The sequence below is a fragment of the Vanessa cardui genome, chromosome 12 (genome assembly GCF_905220365.1).
Source record: "Vanessa cardui chromosome 12, ilVanCard2.1, whole genome shotgun sequence".
Taxonomy (NCBI): Eukaryota; Metazoa; Arthropoda; class Insecta; order Lepidoptera; family Nymphalidae; genus Vanessa; species Vanessa cardui.
This window is the reverse complement of record NC_061134.1, coordinates 1,165,053-1,185,173: the sequence shown is the minus strand read 5'-3', so window position 1 is coordinate 1,185,173 and position 20,121 is coordinate 1,165,053. Positions and strand designations below refer to the sequence as shown.

Genomic DNA, 20,121 nt, shown 5'->3' with positions numbered 1-20,121 from the left:
TAATTAAACTTTTCGAGTAGGTATTTGAGATTTGAAATATTTTGTTTATTTAAACTTTTGTACGGATTTAGAGATAGGTTTGATTATTTTCTTTCATTTATATATATTTCATTTCGTTGCATCTTGTAGTTTATAACTTGAGTTGCGGCGTCTCGAGTGTATTTTTATCCTCGATGTCGATATGATTACGATCACCTAGGCAACGACTACAAGCACTTATGTAGTATATAAATACAGTTGACTTATTTTCCGCTATGAATTGCGTTTTCTATTTGTTGCGATTTGAAATTATTTTAGTATTGGAAAGGCGATTTGTCGAAGAAGGTTTCAGGCCTAATAACATTTTATTAATATACTTTTTTCCAACTTGAGTTCGACAATAGCTAGTGCAATATATAATTTAAAAAATATACTTCTTTTCTTTGTTTCAGATTTCTAAGATCAAATCCTTCGAACTAAAGATAAATATGTTTTTTTAATAGCGCCCTGGAGTTACAAGGCATCATTTAGGACAACAATAGCAGACGGAATTATATTTTTAAAACTTGAATTAAATAAGTTGAGATATCATTAAATGACCTGAGAAATAGATCTTAATATACTTCATATTTACAAATGTACTCAGCTTTATGATATATAAATAATATTAAGTTTTAATATTAGAGATACAATGATCATCCGAGTGAAATGTAATTTTTCCATTATAAAAAAAAGTAAAGTAACAGCCTGTAAATTTCCCACTGCTGTGATAAGGCTTCCTCTTCCATTAAGAAGAGTGTTTGGAACATATTCCACCACGCTGTTCCAATGCGGGTTGGAGGAATGTATGTGGCAATGTGTGAATGTGGCAGAATTTCGAAGAAATTAGACACATGCAGGTTTCCTCACGATGTTTTCCTTCACCGCACAGCACGAGATGAATTTTAAACACAAATTAAGCACATATATTTGTATATAGTGGTGCTTGCCTGGATTTGAACCCGCAAACATTGGTTAAGATGCACGCGTTCTAAGCAAGATATATAGAAACGTGGTTCTCGATTGTAAAACTATCACGATACATACGAAAAATTAAAAAGGTAATGCAGCGTCAACGTTGTTCGTAGGCGTTGAAGTGTTCTACATAACAGTAGGATTATCATAAGTTCATTGTGTATACAATATATAGGTACAGTACGACACAAGTCACAACTTAGATGTAGCATCGGCAAAATTCGTAAAACCGATCACATCCGAATTGAGTAAGCTCACCCAAATTATCAATGTTTATTTCTCATGTGAATATGATCTTTACACAAACGTATTAACTTGTATAGTACGACGCAACTTAGATATCATATCGGCAAAATTCGTAAAACCGATCACATCCGAATTGAGTACGCTATCCCAAATTATCAAAATTTATTTCTGATGCGAATATGATATTTACAAAAACTTGAAATATCATATGACCTAATATATTCGTCAATTTGACGCGTCGATTTACATGCACTTGCTTTCTCTGACGCGTGAATCTATAGCGACCAATAGCGTCGAAAGGCGTGATAGGGAGCTATTTGTATTGTTTGTGTAAATCGGCAGTAATCGGTTTTATTTTCATTCCATTGCATTTTCCGATGCTAAATCTAATTTGTGTCGTACTATAATATGATATGACTTAATATATTCGTCGATTTGACACGTCGATTAACATGCAATCTATAGCGACGAATAGCGTCGAATAGCGCGTTAGGAAGCTATTTCTATTGGTCGTATAAATCGGCAGTAATCGGTTTTATTTTCATTTCATTGCATTTTCCGATGCTACATCTAATTTGTGTCGTACTATAAGTATATAGAACATCAATAGTTGCTTCAAACTAGACCAGCGCGTCACGTCACAGCGACGGTGGCGCACGTAACACCTAAATTATGTTATTCACATTCTATTTTGCGTTATATAAATAATTACTCAGTAATAACTTGCAATAATTAATTGAACGGAACGTGCAATATTTTTCTATGAGTATCTGTTACGGACAAAATACTAATCGTACTTCATAAGCACTTATATTTAACCTTAGCTTAGCTACGTTTAGGTGGACTAAGGGCTCCTCAGTTTGAGGAAAGGCTGAAGGGTAGGAAATAATCTTATTAGGGTGCTCTAATATTGATAAGTGGATCAGGCCCGTATTTAGGGGAGGGCAACCGGGGCAACTGCCCTGGGGCCTCCACATTAGTGGGGGCCACAGTTTTCAGCAAGTTAACAAATATAAATTTATTTAATATTTTAAAAGTTACCGATACAAGTAAATAAATCATAGCTTACTGATTGAAATAAAAAAGTAATTAATTCATGATAATACAATTATTAGGATGTTCACGCCTCTGTTTGTCTAGGTCCCCACTGCTTTGTGGCACCTTTAAATCCGGCTCTGAAGTGGATGCATATGAGACTTATTTTCATCCTACACAGGTTTCTACACGATTTGATAAAAATAAATAAATTAGATGAAAGTTTCAAACAAAACAATCTTGGGATAAGATTCGGGTGTTCTAACCACTGAGCCTACACCACCTAGGCAACGACTACAAGCACTTATGTAGTATATAAATACAGTTGACTTATTTTCCACTATGAATGGCGTTTTCTGTCGTTTTGCGATTTCAAATTATTTTAGTATTCATATTCATTTACAACAACAACAACGATAGCCTGTGAATTCCCATTGCTGGGCTAAAGGCCTCCTCTCCCTTTGAGGTTTGGAACATATTCCACCACGCTGTTCAATGCGGGTTGGTGGAATACACATGTGGCAGAATTTCTATGAAATCCGACACATGCAGGTTTCCTCACGATGTTTTCCTTCACCGCTGAGCACGAGATAAATTGTAAACACAAATTAAGCACATGAATCAGCGGTGCTTGCCTGGATTTGAACCCGCAATTATCGGTTAAGATGCACGCGTTCTAACCACTGGGTCATTTCGACTCATTATTACAATAATTTATTAATTAAATTGAAAAAAGACGTTAACAAATAACTTAATTCCACTCGGTATAACCGTGCGTCTCCCGGGTGTAACAGCGTGTCCATATTACGATGCAAACGTAACACAGCGTCAATGCATTAATCTCCTTATTCCGACATGGTCGGTTAATAAAAAGTAACGCTAACGATCGAATAGCTTAAAGCGGATCGTTTCACGATTATTACTCAACCGAGGTAAATATATAACATCTGCACGTATAATACTATGAGCAAAAAAATGTTTTCAAGTGCCTGTGTATGAACTATACTTAGCATTTATAGTTCAACGGTTTATGAGTCATGTGTTGACATGTGCTAGACGCAGATTCGATTCTGACTATTGAGCTATTGCTGTTTACAGTGTTAGTACCTACGAGTTATACTAACTGACTCACGAAAATAGAATCATTAGTAATAATTTTAAAAATAGGCGTAGGAAATTATTGTAATCCGTTTATATTAAAGTGTGTAAATTGTGGTTCCATAGGAAATTACATGTGTATTTAAAACTAGTGACCCGCCCCGGCTTCGCACGTGTGTCTATGCTATTACTAAATATACTACAGAATTTCTTTATTTGCGACATCATATTAGTAACTTCTAAAATTATCAGTGTTTTTACTACATATATTGACCATGTATTATCCACAAAAACCTTTCTCTTTAATCACTCTCTCTAATAAGAAAACCACATCAAAATCCGATTCATAACTTTAAAGATCTAAACATACATAAGGAACCGGAAATATTTATATTTATAAAATAAGTTTTCAGAATGCATCAGTCGATGCATCAGTCGATCATGTCAAAAGCGCTTAACAGCTTGATTAAACATAAAATGAGCCGATATAAAATTCAGGAATATTTATTAAAATTAAGATAATTTAGTTAAAACGAACAAAGTGAAGTCAAGCGAATCAAGATGTGTTGACAGCACGCCATAAATCGTATACGCTGTTGATGTTTACATTGTAACGTGGGACCGGTGCTACACTTGACAGTTTTTGCCTGGGACGGGTTACCGGCTCGTGTTACTGACCAGGACACTGGAGAAACGTCATTAAGACGCACCTTTAAAGGTATTGCTGTAATAACATACTTCATACGAGTTTAAATAAATACGTGCTATTGACAATGGATTTGTTGACGACGCCTGTACAGCCGTGTGATCAGAGGTTTGCCTGTAATATAATTTTGATGACGTCCGTGGTCAAGTAGTGTGTACGCCGGTTTTCATGGGTACGCCATTCCGAGGTCCCGGGTTCGGTTACCGGCCGAGTTGATGTAGAAAAAGTTCATTATTATTCATGTTGTCTTGGGTCTGGGTGTTTGTGGTATCATCGTTACTTCTGAATTTTCATAACATAAGTGCTTTTGCAACTTACATTGATATCAGAGTAATGTATGTGATGTTGTCTTATGTTTATTATTATTTAATAATATAATAACGATATCAATAAACGAACATGAGCCGTAAAAGGCCGTAAGTAACGTTTTCGTTCCCGTTTTATTGTATGTGTAGTGATTTTAACAAAATAAAAATACGACCACATACCATCGTAAATTAATATACAAACGGGACGCTGACCATAAAAATGATTGCGTATAAATCAACATACTTCAACATTGTACAACTTTGTTACATCAAAACAGTGTTTCAAAAGTGTATCGAGATTGCCGCGCCATTCTTGTTACTTAAAAATAAAATCTAAACCGATATTATAATAATGTGAAGGTAATTTTGTCTGTCAGTCTCTCGCTCTTTCACGACCAAACCGCTGAACCGAATTTGATGAAATTTGGTATGAAGCAAATTTGAACTCCAAGGAACATATGGTACTTTTCATGCCTAGCGCATGACAAACCACCCCTTAAAAACGAAGCCGCGGTCCTCAGCTAGTTATAAATAAAGATTTTATGACGCTTTACGTGTTAATAAACTACACATTTTTATTTATTGCTTGCATAGGCATATGGGCTACAGGATGATCAGTAATTGCTTATAGTAATTGGCGCCCTTTGAAGATTTAACCATTTCTCACACGACACTGCGTTCACATCTAGTGCATGCAGTGCATAGGCGTTGGCAAACAATATTTATTACCAAGTATTCTATCAATTGTAAATGACAAAATGATTGAGCCAAGATGACCGTTATTAGACGATAGGTATTACTGTTAGCTACCATGTGGGTGGGTACCAAATCTTTAGTACTTATTTGGTCTCATAAAATGAAAGGCAATTAAATGTGATAGATTAAAATCTGCCACATGTAGGTATATGAGCCAATTAGCTTTGTAAAAGAGTGGGGCAGTACCTACGCTCTAAAACCTTATTTTTGAAAGAAGAATAAGCCCAGCAGGCTGTTACTTAACTATATGGGGTACTTGAGTTACAAACTAAAGATGAAATCATTAGTAGTAGTTAGTGAGTTAGTAAACGATTACGTACAAAATAATAATACTACACAGATTAATGTTGGCAAAATATTGATTGAACATATTTTGTGGTATAAGAAGTTAGAAGGTGTTATCTGGTCCCTCTGCAATGTTTGTGTACACCGCCTTAACAAAACACATTTGTATTTCTATCTGCCGCGGTGTGGGTCTTAATATATTAGCAATAACGTCTTGGCGCATCAATAATACGAACAGTTTAGATGCAGGATGATATAACGGGCGCTATAAGTGGATTGATTGCAAGCGCGTGCGCAGACACGTGCCCCCGTGTCTGGCTACGGCATCGATATTATGAACCAGAGATTTCATACAATATATTAAAATATCATCTACTATCTGAAAATTTTGTTCAAATCTGTGTCTGTCTGTACAATTCATTTTTTTTTTAATTTGGAAATTCGAAACCTAAAGATGAATCATAATTAGGGGACATTTAAATTTATATAATTATTTAAATAATGGTACGGATAAGTTAATTCTTCTTCTTTATTAGTTTTAGTAGCATAGTAGTCTCATTACAAACGATATTTTGTATTTTATATACATATAATATAATGATACCCGTAGATAATACTAATGCGCTTTCGTAACTAATTATTCAGATTATAAGTTGAAATTAACAATGATTTAATAAATGAGAGTCATTCAACGTTTATCCTGCTTTATAGATAAGAAATCACAATTAACTTGTTTATTATAACTTCAACCGCGACTAATACTTGTCTATGACAAATCCGATCTTATTAATTTCGTAGCCTAGCCGGACACAAAATTAGAGAGACTACAAAAACACAATTAACAAAAAATATTAAAATATTTTTCCTATTATTATTTTATTATCAATATATAAACAATTATTCAAACATAGCATATTTCAATAGTAACAGCCTGTACATTTTCCACTGCTGAGATAAGGCCTCCTCTTCCATTCAGGAGAGGGTTTGGAACATATTCCACCACGCTGTTCCAATGCTGGTTGGTGGAATGCACATGTGGTAAAATTTTCAATGAAATTAGACACATGCAGGTTTCCTCACGATGTTTTCCTTCACCGCCAAGAACGAGATGAATTATAAACACAAATTAAGCACATATATATCGTGGTGCTTGCCTGGGTTTGAACCCGCAATCATCTGTTAAGACGCGCGCGTTCTAACCACTGGGTCATCTCAGCCACTATTCCAATAGAAGTAGGAATATTTAATAAACAGACCTTAGATCAGCTATACTGTGCACTACTAACAGTCTATGACTAATATTTCTTCATTTATAATATAACACTATTACAATTAACCATTTCTTACTCCGTTCGGTTTCGTCGAAGTTCAAAACGCCACGCTCAACGTCCAATTCGCAAATCCATACTGAATATCATAGATTAATCAAGCTATCGAATAAAGATATCGAGTCAATTGGTTTTCAAATGTTGTTTATATTTTTTCTCGTCTTACGGTCAAAAAAATAGAGCATCGATATGTATTTTGGGTTTTATTGTATCGATGCAAACTCAAATAATATATCGACATTATCTTGTAACATATAAAACATACGACATTGTGCAGAACTAAAGTATTCTGTTACAACTATTCTTATAGAAGTTATTTGAATAGAAACAAAATAATTACAGAATATTTCTTGTATACAAGACTTACAGCGATTAGGTTCTACATTGAAAGTTAATTCGTGGATGACCTAATAAGCAACAATCAAGCTAATGCTAAGAGGTGATGTCCTTCTAGACTGGAGTCTCGTGAGCCAATCTTAAGAGACTAGCCATATGCGCGTGACATATTTTACTCCTATTGTCTAAGTGTGTGAGGAATACCTATAACGGTAGAGCATCTGGGTAGGTACTCGGTACCACCCACTCAATATATATAACTCCAACTCCAAGATCCAAGGATTGAATGACCGAGTGTAACAGACATAAGAGACATAACACCTAATACCCAAAGTTGTAAGGAATGGTGACATTGGTGTTCTAAGGAGTGGTCAATATGGCTAATGTATAAGAGCGATGGTGACCGCTTAGTATCAGGTGACTCGTCTGCCTACCTAACTTACATTAAAACAAATATTCCCTCACTATAAAAACCCCCGTCTTATCCGAGTCACATGACTTTTGACAATTTTCGGACTTAGGTCTGCTACTGAAAATAAAAACAATAACCTACTATCGATTTTACCCGATGTTTAACACTTAAGAGTCTTAAGAAATCGGTTCTCGAAATCATGCTGAGACGTATCGTACGGTTAATGGCACTAGATCCCCATTGTCCTAGAATCAGCGAGGACACGGGCGTACGTCGTACATGGTTAATGCGTGAACGCAGCTGACATTATGGACGCGACGATCGCCGCTTGATGAGAATGACATTGAGCGCAACAGATCCGCAAGATAACTCAAACAGTTAAAGCGTAAACTGACGAATTTATAAATTCCTACAAACACGAAACCATCGCCTTGTCAAAACAATTCTGTTTGGTAATCTTTCGGATGTTTAGACATAACTGGATAAAGAATCTATTTGTGTCTATTTAAGGCATTTCTTACAATGATGCAGAATATTAATACTATCAATTGAGTTTACTACAATTCCAATCCCGACAAATTTGTATACAGCTTTTAGCAGACTCGTATAAAGAATATCATCACTTACAATTTGGCAACGTAATATTAAACATCCCTAATATTGTCAATTCTCTAGCCTTGGGAAGTTAGATGTTATGTTTTATGCGCCTGTAGTGACACTAGTGCACTCATACTTTCAATTGGAACAAAGAAATACCATTGAATAGATGATGAGTGATACCTAAATGAACTATTCCTATTACTGTTATACATATTTATGTTAATAAATCAGTTTAGTTTATTTTGTAGTTAATAGATGGCGTTAATAGTACTTTAAAGCGCGCTATAATTGTATTGAGTTGTTATTTTAAATATTAAAATTAATTTTCGTGGATCGCATACCACAAACCAAGGTTTTATTTTTAAATAAAAACATATACCTAATACACTTAGGCTTTACTGAAACAAAAACACAAATGATTGAAAGAATTGATGGAATTCTTTATTGCTCAGTTAGTCAGGCGACCGGGAAACATATCCTCACCTTCACTGACAAACCTACTGGCTTATCGTAAATAAAATATAAGGTTAAGGACACTGCATTGAGTAATGTAAATACTTCGCCACAAAGTATATACATTTAATGCGACCTCTTTTTACACGACACACTTAAATGTCTAATTTAAAAATAAAATTAAAACAATGAATTGTTAATAAGAAAACATCTGAGGTCTTAATTTGCGTATAAAATAATAAGGTATTGTTTCCCGCGTGATTTCATATTATAACGTAAGAATTTATACATTCTACATGACTACATCATCACATAGTATAAAACAAAGTCGCTTACCGCTGCTGTCTGTATTTAATCGTATGCTTAGATCTTTCAAATTACGCAAAGGATTGTGATGCGGGTTTTTTTAATAGATAGAGTGATTCGAGAGATAAGTTTTTAATAAATAAATAACTATTGGACAACATCACACACATTACTCTGTTCCCAATGTAAGTTACTAAAGCACTTGTGTTATGGAGACAGAAGTAACGGCGGTACTACAAACACCCAGACCTAAGACAACATAGAACTAATAAATTTTCTACATCGACTCCGCCGGGAATCAGAGCGGCGTACCCATGAAAACCGGTGTACACCCTACTCGACCACGGAGGTGTATATAATACATGGACAATATAGTAAAGAAACACTGATGTCGTAAATAAACAAATTCTGTAGTATGTTTAGTATCAGTCTTGCACCCGTGCGAAGCCGGGGCGGGTCGCTAGTACATTTATATATTCGAATGGTTGGATAAATATAAACGAAGCTTACATTTACATATTGCATGCGATTAACTAATAGCTCAGCTTTATTATGCACATCTATTAATCAGCATGTTTATCTTTCTTTATAATAACAGAACACAATTTGATTCTACTAAGTACCTATGATCACTTTTATTACTTCGAGAGTTCCGATAAAAGCTTTGTCGTAGATTATTCCAGATTAATCTTGACCAGAGACACCACGTCAAACCAAGGTAACAATTGTTTATTTATCATTACTACACTTATTTTTATGATTATGATTGATTACACAACGGGCAAGTAGGCCACCTGATGGTAAGTGATCACCACCGCCTATAGACATTAGCGCCGTAACAATTATTAACCGTTCCTCACACTACCAATGTGCCACCAACTTTGGGAGCTTGCTGCCTGCAATTACCCTGGCTCACTCACGTTTCAAGCTCGAAAATAACAATAATAGGTATTTCTACTTGGTGATGAGTGGCCACCCACTATGATCTACTAAGATGTGCTCGCACAAAATCCTACCACCATTATACATTATACCATTTATTACTTTACGTTCAATATCTGGCTACCATCTCGAACCAGTATTGAAATTACACCCATACGGGTATTGAGTGATAGAATAATGCCTCGAAATGTTCTTAATAACTATAATTTAATATACCTACAACGTTAAATTATAGTTAACAGTTATTGACTTTAAATATGCATTTTATTTCTATTTTCTAGTCTTAAAAATGTTTCCATTTCCAGTCGACTGTTTTTATTGTAAAGTTAGTCAACAGTTCTCTACATTTCAACGCATAAATTCATTTCACTTTACTTATTGGGCAATCGTCTTAAAAAACTACGACGTAGGAAGATCACATCTAAGTTGTGACGTACTATACTTGCTGCATTAAAATTGTACAAATAATTTGACAGCTTCATTTTCTCTCGACGCGTAATTATGAGCAAAATTGTGCCTCGTAAATCCTTTCTGTGTATTATGCATGCAAATAGATAAGCATATTGACGGGCTTAGCTCAAGATTACTTTGAACAGCCTTGTATGTGCATACTTAGATCATAATATAATGTACATAATCACTTGAAGATATAATTAATAGGTATTGTCTTATATTAATGGATACAATATATCGTTAAACTATGTCTGCAGCAAAAAAAAAAACATAAACAACGGGATCTGATCAAATACATATATTCATAGATTGATGTTTTTTTTTAATTATTAAACTTCAATTAGTAGTAGGGCTTTGTGCAAGCCCGCCTGGGTATGTATCAGATATTCTACCGCTAAACAACAGTACGCAGTATTGTTGTGTTCCGGTTTGAATGGTGAGTGAGCCAGTGTAACTACAGACACAGGACATATCATCTTAGTTCCCAAGGTTGGTGGCGCATTGACGATGTAAGGAATAGTTAATATTTCTTACAGCGTCATTGTCTATAGGTGATGGTGACCATTTACCATCAGATGGCCCATATGATCGTCCGCCAACCTATACCATAAAAAAAATGTAGGGCTACATAAGATTTAATCTACATTAATAACTTCGTTGTTAATTTAGGACTCGTTCATCGTTATTGCTAACGTTACGAACCATCACCCGCTCAAAACAAATCCTGCTATGATACCTTGTAGCATATAGCTGTATACGTTGTATTACAGGTACAGGAGAAATACAAGAAAAAGAACGTACTAAGAATAGCTGCTCATCACAATTTCATCCGGATGAAATAAGAATTGCATTTACTTCCCGATTGTCGGTCTACCCGGTACAATCTAAGCCACCCATTCAAATACACAAAAAAATTGTCGAAATCGGTCAAACCGTTAAGCACCATTCCTACAAAAGATTTATACTGTAGGTACTCTCGACTGTAAACACAGAAAACGGTGTTCGCCGACACTACGTACAACAATAATAATCAGTCACAATTTAAATATACATTTATTACTACCTATATATTATTTAATAAATAGTAACAATTTACGTTCAATTTTATTCTTAATCGAAGATAAAGCATAATAATATCATTAACATTATAAAGCTTTTAGATCGAATGGGGTAATCTGTTTTATCAATGTAAATGTTTATCGCGCACGTCATACAACTAAGCAAACTAACATATATATATAACTGTTTGGTTTACCAGTGAATTTGAGCGCAATTAACGTTCAATTAAGAGATTACATTTTTTTAACTCCTACAAATAGTTGATAAGTTAACTGATTACCTTATACATAAAAATATTAAAGCAGAAAGTTGATTTATATAAGAACTAGCGGCCCGTCCCGGCTTCGCACGGGTCGACATTAGTCTTTTTTATACTTTTACCTGTTATTTAATTATTTTGTTGCTTTTTTTCGACATATTTAACAATTGTCGTTCTATTTCAACTTATTTACACGAAACCCTTAATAAATTTAACCTAAACCTTCCTTATGAATCCCTCTGTCTATCAGTGAAAAGCACATTAAAATCCGTTCAGTAGTTTTGGAGTTTATCGCGAACATAACAAACGGACAAACGCGGCCAGGGGACTATTTTTTTTTATTATATAGTGATAACTGACTTTGATGACTTAATAGTATAAAGTGAAAAAAACCCACGTCTAGTCTAAGATCTCCTCTAGTATTGGAATTAACTCTAACACGCTGCTCCAATGCAGGATGGTGGGTATACATGGTATTCTCATGTGGCAGAATTTCTATGAAATTAGACACGTGCAGGTTTCCTCACGATGTTTTCCTTCACCGCCGAGCACGAGATGGATTATAAATATATGTGAGGCATTTGATAATTTAATACCCGAGTTTGAACTCAGAGTCATTTGTTACGATTAACGTCAACTAGCCACTTGGCTAGAACGGGTATCTTTATATATACCGTAATCTGTTTCAAGATGGGCGGCACCTACTTACTAGTCGTCTTCAATTTTTTATGAAAATCGTCCTATAAGTCGTCCTATAACTAACCTGAAAGCATTGTAGCAATCGTAGTTGAGCGCCTGAGAAACGTAGCAACCGTTCGAAGATGTCCAGCTCTGATAGCTCCGCGCCCAGGATGCACAGTCGTTTCTCCTGCAACATCTGTAACAAACACAAAATACAAGGTAAGGTGGTATCTCGGTGATCTTCATATCACAATTTAGAAAAGAAACCTTTAAACTTAACATTACATAACGTATTTGATACTATCTACATAAATTAAATAAAAAATATATATCTATGGATAGGAATGCGTAAAGTATACTCGTTTTAAAAACTATGAAACTAGACTACTTCATAAAATCGTTCACCGAAAAGACGGAGACTAATAAAATACTAAAAACCAGGTAGTTTTTGAGTTGGTCTTCCAGTACCTACGTACTAAGCTATATAGGGTAGAGCACGGTACGTTTACCCTCGGGGAAAACGGGTAATGCGTTTTTATAGCGAAAAAAGGTATGCTCGTCATATTAATCTTTATATATAGTTTATACATTTTTAGTTACCAAAATGTACTTTATTTACTTGTGTATAACGTCACAGATATTTCATTAACCTGTAATAACAACATGTTAGGTTAATCGACAACACGAATGTGCTTTCTCCCAGAGACAAACACAATAAACAGATGATTATCATATCTTTACTTAAAATATTTCAAAGTAGCGCATTAAAAGTATATTATACCTTAGAACACTTTACATTATAACATGGGAATAGCGGAATACGATCACATTTTACCTGAAAAGCAAAACATTTTTTACGGCGCTCTAAAAATAATATAGGTCACACGAGGTCAAGCGGTTTTTGCATTAAAGCGAAGTGAAGTAAGCAAGTCGCAAAGCAGAGTGCAGTGCGCACTCAACGACGTAGTCTTAGTAAAATGTAAATAAAGCACCACACTACACTGACACGGTTATCAGATATTTATATGTGTGCGTGTCTCACAGGCGACGGCCTTCCTTACTTCTTTCATCTTTCTCTCGATAGAGAACAACACAGTGATCTGTGTGATATGTGTGCCCTAGCACATGATTGTGCGTTTGTCTGAGTCTTTTAGTAACTTAGTACACATCACTGCCTCTCAAACTTACTACCCATACTGTGCTTTAACATGCTGGTCTACGTCAGTTGGAAACAATTTCAAAGTAATCACACTCCCTAAAAAAACCTTTTAAAAATATTTACCAGTACTTACTCGTCCCGACTTCGTACGTGTAAGTTTCGTACAAATATTACCTCTACCACTTGGTTCCTCATAAAGGGGGCTTCGAAGTTGTAATTCCCAAAAATCCCTTCTTAGTAAGCGTTTACGTTACGAAAGGACTAACTATGTTAAATTTCAAGTCAATTGGACCTATACTTTCGCAGTTGCAGACTGTCCTAGAGCATCGTCATATATTTAAAGCATAATTATGAATACATCATATTTGTATTCAAGATTATAATTTTACAGATAATAATTTAATAAAACCTTGGGATTTAAACGAACGCCTTATTAGAAAACATATACATATATATAAACCCCTAAGTGTCTTTGGCCTTTAAGATGTGATGTCTTTTAGTACTCGTAGATTTTTGGCAATCAATAAGAACATTTGTTACATAAGACAATTAAATTCGCAGTTGTCATGTCAATTCTCTAAATTTAAAGCGGGTAAAATTGGTATTGGTATATGAGTAGTATTCATATACCTTTATATATACATACCGCATCATAACGTGTTAAATATTTTGGTATAAATTTAATGCATAGTATATTGATTTTGCAGTTTTTAGTCTTTTTATTTTATTTTTCAATTAGACATACTCGTAGCTAAAAGAAAATTCCTAATTAGTTAGTCTTAATAAAAAACAAACTTACTTCATATCTTTAACAATAATGTTAAATAACTTATGCCTTTTAACATTTATAGATTATACATGAGGATGAGATACTTAGGTTATAGTTTTACAAAGAATTAGCTTTCGTAAGAGCCGGCTAGGGGAATAAACTTTAAGTCCCGTATACAAATTTTACTTTGTCTCGACATATTATTAGACTGATTCAATTAAATTATTTACTTAATCAATTTTGGCTCCCAATTTAGCGCATTATTACGTCAGTATCACGTGGGATGCGTCATATGACACCGTTCGGACGTCAAAAGCTTTTATATAATATACTAATAATAATATATAAAATCATATAATTATTTAACCAACATTTAGAGAATATAAAAAATAATTTAATGACGCGGTTATATTCATCAAAAATCCCTGGGTTTCGTATTTCGTAATTAAAATTTTACGTGAAGTTAAAAAATTCGTGCTAAATATATAACGATCGCTGTTCAAACGTCGATAGGTATATTCAATTAAGAATTGATATTAGGTCCATCGTGGTGCGGGTATGATGTTGCTATAGATATTCTTTGACGATAGTGACCATCGAAGTTGGTGTAGATTAGTAGGTAATAGTATTCCATTAAGGTTCCCGTTGTTCCAATGCGGGTTTGTGGAATGCACATGTGGCAGAATTTAGATGAAATTAAATACATGCAGGTTTCTTCACGATGTTTTTTTCCTTCACCGCCGAGCATGAGATGAATTATAAACCCAAATTAAGCACATATATATATATAGTGGTGCTTGCCTTGTTTGGAACCCGAAATCATCTAGGTATCACTAGGCTATCTCAGCTCTATCTCTATATTTTATGTGCTAAATGTGTACTATAATAAGAGTACACTAGTAGTATAACTCAAGATCATTGTTGAATTGAAGTATATAAATAATAGCGACCCGCCCCGGCTTCACACAGGTGCAATAGTAATACTTAACATACTACAGAATTTGTTTGTATTGAATTTGAATGTGATAAGAGTTTCTTTACTAAATTGTCCATGTATTATATACAAAAACCTTCCTCTCGAATCACTCTATCTGTTAAAAAAAACCGCATCAAAATCCGTTGCGTAATTTAAAAGATCTAAGCATACATAGGGACAGACAAGGGTAAGCGACTTTGTTTTATACTATGTAATGCTTTATCCGTTCCGAATGAAAAAACCTTCCAATTTGAATGACCGTGGACCCAAAACTGGGACAATCCATGACATATTTTTCAGTCCACAACAAAGAAAACGTGCTGTTAAATATTCAGATCTCATGTCGATATCAACAATGAGATTCCGTGTGATTATAAATATCAATTCATCAACCGTTGATGATACTTGATGATATAGTAGAGTAGTAGTGTTAAACACTGATACATTATAGCATCCTTTCTTTTAGTATTCAATGTCGGATATTACTTTGTAACAGTTAACGATCGTGTTTTGTGCTGACTTCCGAGATTGCTCTTTCGAAAAGGAATATTTAATGGTATTACAAAACCTCTTTCGAATGGTTTTAATAAAATATATATACAATTATAGTCTCATTAATCTATACTAATATTATAAATCGGGAAGAAATTCTATTAGTAAGAGTTTAGGTCACGAAAGGACTAAATTTACTTTTATTTTTGCTATTAGTTGGTGAACGAGCATATGGGCCGCAAGATGGTAAGTGGTCACCACCACCCATAGACAGTGGCGCTATAAGAAACAGAATATAACAGTTATAATAGTTCCCAACCTTGGGAAGTAAGATGTTATGTCCCTTATGCCTGTCTGCCTTGACCCTGTGTACCTCACCCTTCAAACTGGAGCACAACAATACCAAGTACTGTTATTTGGCGGTAGAATATAAGTTGTACCTATCCCGAAGGGCTTGCACAAAGCCCTACTACCAAGTAAACGCTAAATTTAAAATCAATCGGACCTATGGTTTCGGAGTTCTCCTACAGCGAATAATATATATCATATATGTAACTTATTCATAATGGTTTGGTATTGTGTGTTGAAATAAATGATATTTTTTAAATTATATTTTCTTTTAAAATAATTTGTCATTATATTAATTAACGCTTTATAATGCGAGCGGGTAACAACGACTATAATTATATTACATAAAGTATAAAAATTATAAAATGCGTCAATTAAATCATTAGAGTTACGAAAGTTACGAGTTAGTTACTTAATTAGAGCTGTGAACGCAAGCAAACAATTATCCTGACTAATGGCATAAGGAAATAAATAAGTAAATTAATAAATAAACGCATCATTTTAATTTAAATATTTATGAATACGAAATAAGATTGTTATAAGTATAAACAATGTTGTAAATAGTACAATAAATATTGAATATTGATGTTTGTACATACATATATGTTTTACAAATACATACGTGTAGATGTTTTACAGAGGTACCGGTATGGGACCAGTGGGTTTTCGTGAAATACAATATTATGCATTCAGTTCGAATGCCTAGGCGAGTGGTTGCTCACAACTAAAATTATTTATCGTAGTTTTTTTATCTATTAAGAAGGCAGTTAATACGAAAGTCATATCTAATTAGAAAAAAATTGCCAGAGGTTCTGGTCTGATCCTTTATGATCTATCGTAGAATCTCTCCAATAATCTAACAGTAGCTTCAGACCACAGAATATAATTTTATAACAGCACAACAATCAGCGTCATTAGTCAGAGTTCACGAGGCGTGCACAGTGCACACGACGGACCTAATGAGTTATTCACGCAATAATGTACTCACATACGGTAGCAAGTACGTGTCACAATGTTTAGTTTACTTTTAAACGATTCCAGGAATACGACTCAGACGATCCCGCTTTGTATGCGATCAGGGAATTGTTCAAAACAGATGAAGATGCAGTACGTTTTGACAAAACTGGCCGAAAAGTACTGCATCTGTTTTATTTACAATTGTTTTTCTTTTTTATTTTATTTTTTAATATTCGGAATATTATGATTATATTTGGTACTAGTAGTCGCCCGCAGCTTTGCTCGCGTTTAAGCTGTAAAGAGAGTTGATTAACACGTTTTTGGCAAGAAAGTAGCCTATATCCTTCCTTGGAGTTTAAGTTTGCTTCTTTTTGCTTCATTAAAAATTTCATCAAATTCGGTTCAATGGTTTGTATGTATATATGAGAGTACAAAAACGACCGACAGACAGCGATACTTACATATTTATAGATTTATAGTATTAGTATAGATTTATATAAGGATAAATATGGATGGAACCCATAGATTCTATAGTATGACGCACGGGTGTTGGTTAGCGAGTTGAAATGGCTCTGGAATAAATCGATCGACCCCTTAGAATAACTCAGCGTGGCAATTAGTAACGCTAATTAGTTAAGCGCTCGCTTAATTAACGAATAGGCGTAAATGAATATCGTGTACTAATAGATTTAAATGTCTGACAGAAAAATAATTAATATGTTAACATACGTACGAGTATACTTACATCATATGTATGTTTGTTTTTCAGTTCAAGTTTTATTCGTAATTTTATAGTATTCTTATAATCCGGAGGGAAAGTAAATTACATATGTATATTATAGTTTATTGTTACATAAATTCCTGACCAATGAATTTCAATCCAGGTAAATACTTAAAACATACACAAAATTATAAGAGGGCTTAGTTCAGCAGTGGATCAAATCAAATCAAAATGCTTTCTTCAATACATGCATTACACTTACACAATGATTATCAAAATAAAAACCGCAGGCTTAGAAAATAAGTACCTTCACCTGAGAAGTATCCGCAAACACACAAGCTATAAATTCACAGCTATAATAACTAACACACAAATAGTACGATTATAGCTTAAATAGAAACAACAGTTATGATCTTTTGACATAATAAAAATAAAATAAAAGTGATCAATATATAAGTCTTATAATTTACGTATTATAGTATTTTATTATATTACTTGATATACATACGTATCAAACCGTCCCATTGAATGTTATAGATATGTTATTTTTAATAAAACATGACATTGTAAGAATAACAGGAAAGTACCGGTAAGTTTCTTTTGTTTTAACACTTTATATCCAATTAAATGAATGTCGATCACGTCATCGCTTATAAAACGTAGCAAGATAAAACAATGGTTTGTTTATAACATTATATTTCAAACATTACCGGTACATACTAGACTGAACAATTAGATAATATAACATCGTTATGTTTGATGAGAGTAGGAGGTGCAATATATCATATACTGGGTTTTACGCGCGGTTTTACAAGCGTTCGAAGTTCCTTCCATGGGATCCATAGTGTGTGTTTTTATATATATCTAACTAGCGATTTAACCCGGCTACACCCGGCTACACCACATACTAAATATAGTATCAGTATTGCTCCTACAGAATTTGTTTATTTACGACATCACATTAGATATCTATCAGTGAACTACTATCACTATCTATTAAAAAAACCGCATCAAAATCTGTTGCATTATTTTAAAGACCTAGGTATACACAGGGACAGAAAGCGGATTGCGACTTTGTTTTATACTATGCAATGTTGATTCTAATTAAGAAAGAAAACATAAACCAATCTTGGATTTACATAATCCATACGGTTTTACTTATATCTTGAATATATGTCAATTTATAATGCAGCGTTATTCATCTTTACTTAAATCAACTTTACTTTTACTTACATTCAAATGTCGCCGATTCAAAACACCGTTATTTTACGAATCCATACCGAAAGTTATTGATTATTCAAGATCTCCCAAGACCAATGATATTGGGTCGATCCAATGATAAAGTTGTTTATTTGTTTAAAGAGATGATGGAGTGAAGGGTACTACATTACTCGTTTTTTTTTTTACATTGTTGATTCACTTGAAGAATGAATTAATTAACATACTTTGTGTCTTTCGAGGAATTACTGAACCTTCTCTATTGAACATTTCGCAAGACTATATAAAATTTGAAGCTACCACCGGTCTCGAATGTATGAGAAGAATAAACATATCTAATTTAACATATATTAGTGATTATATAACATTAATGAAGTCACACGTTTCTTTTTTGAACGTATTACATATGCATTCATATATAATTATTGGAGTTGTCATTTTACTATTATTAAATATACGTTTTATGTTAATTGAGTAAGTGTAGCGGCGGCTGTGTCTTGGTTTTATGAATGAAAATAATGTATATTGACGCAGAGCCTTCATATAGCCTCCGGGCTTAAATAAAATACAAGAACATAAGCGGTCGAGTTGTTTTCGCATGTCATGCGCAAAGATCGCTATCAATAATTATATTTACGATGATAAATTAAATAAAACGTATACCTACATTTTTATGAAATGTTTTTCGCGCACTGAGAGTATTGATGCCAAAATATATATAAAGACACTTCAGCTCACGGTGGCTGAACATCCCTGTTTACTAATATTAATTGACTTAATAACTCTCTATCTTTCCATATAAAAAAGGGGTTTATTAGTAATATACCAAGATGGGCGTAAAACAGTAACACATACGTAATTTCACATTTATTTTTAGATGTTTGTTACTAAATGACGTAAAAATGATTCCTTAGAAGAAATTTGGAATACAAATAGCTTACACCCTAACTTAACACACAGCCTTAGTACCTAACCTCCTCATACAACAACAGCCTGTAAATTCCCACTGCTGGGCTAAAGGCCTCATCTCTCTCTCATTTTGAGGAGAAGGTTTGGAACTTATTCCACCACGCTGTTCCAATGCGGGTTGGTGGAATACACATGTGGCAGAATTTCTATGAAATTTGTCATATGCAGGTTTCCTTCACCGCTGAACACGAGATGATTTATAAAGACAAATTAAGCACATGAATCAGCGGTGCTTGCCTGGGTTTGAACCCGTAAT

The 20,121-nt window shown here is 34.1% G+C and overlaps 1 protein-coding gene across 2 annotated transcripts in view; it reads right to left on the bottom strand.

Annotated features, from left to right (window-relative positions):
• The window catches only part of LOC124534469 (amyloid protein-binding protein 2), a 72,579-nt gene that overhangs the window by 9,707 nt on the left and 42,751 nt on the right, over nt 1–20,121 (bottom strand). For both annotated transcript variants that reach the window (XM_047110361.1, XM_047110363.1), the window contains exon 2: nt 12,339–12,452. In XM_047110361.1, the coding sequence (XP_046966317.1) occupies nt 12,339–12,452 (114 nt within the window). The remainder of the gene's footprint in view (nt 1–12,338; nt 12,453–20,121) is intronic.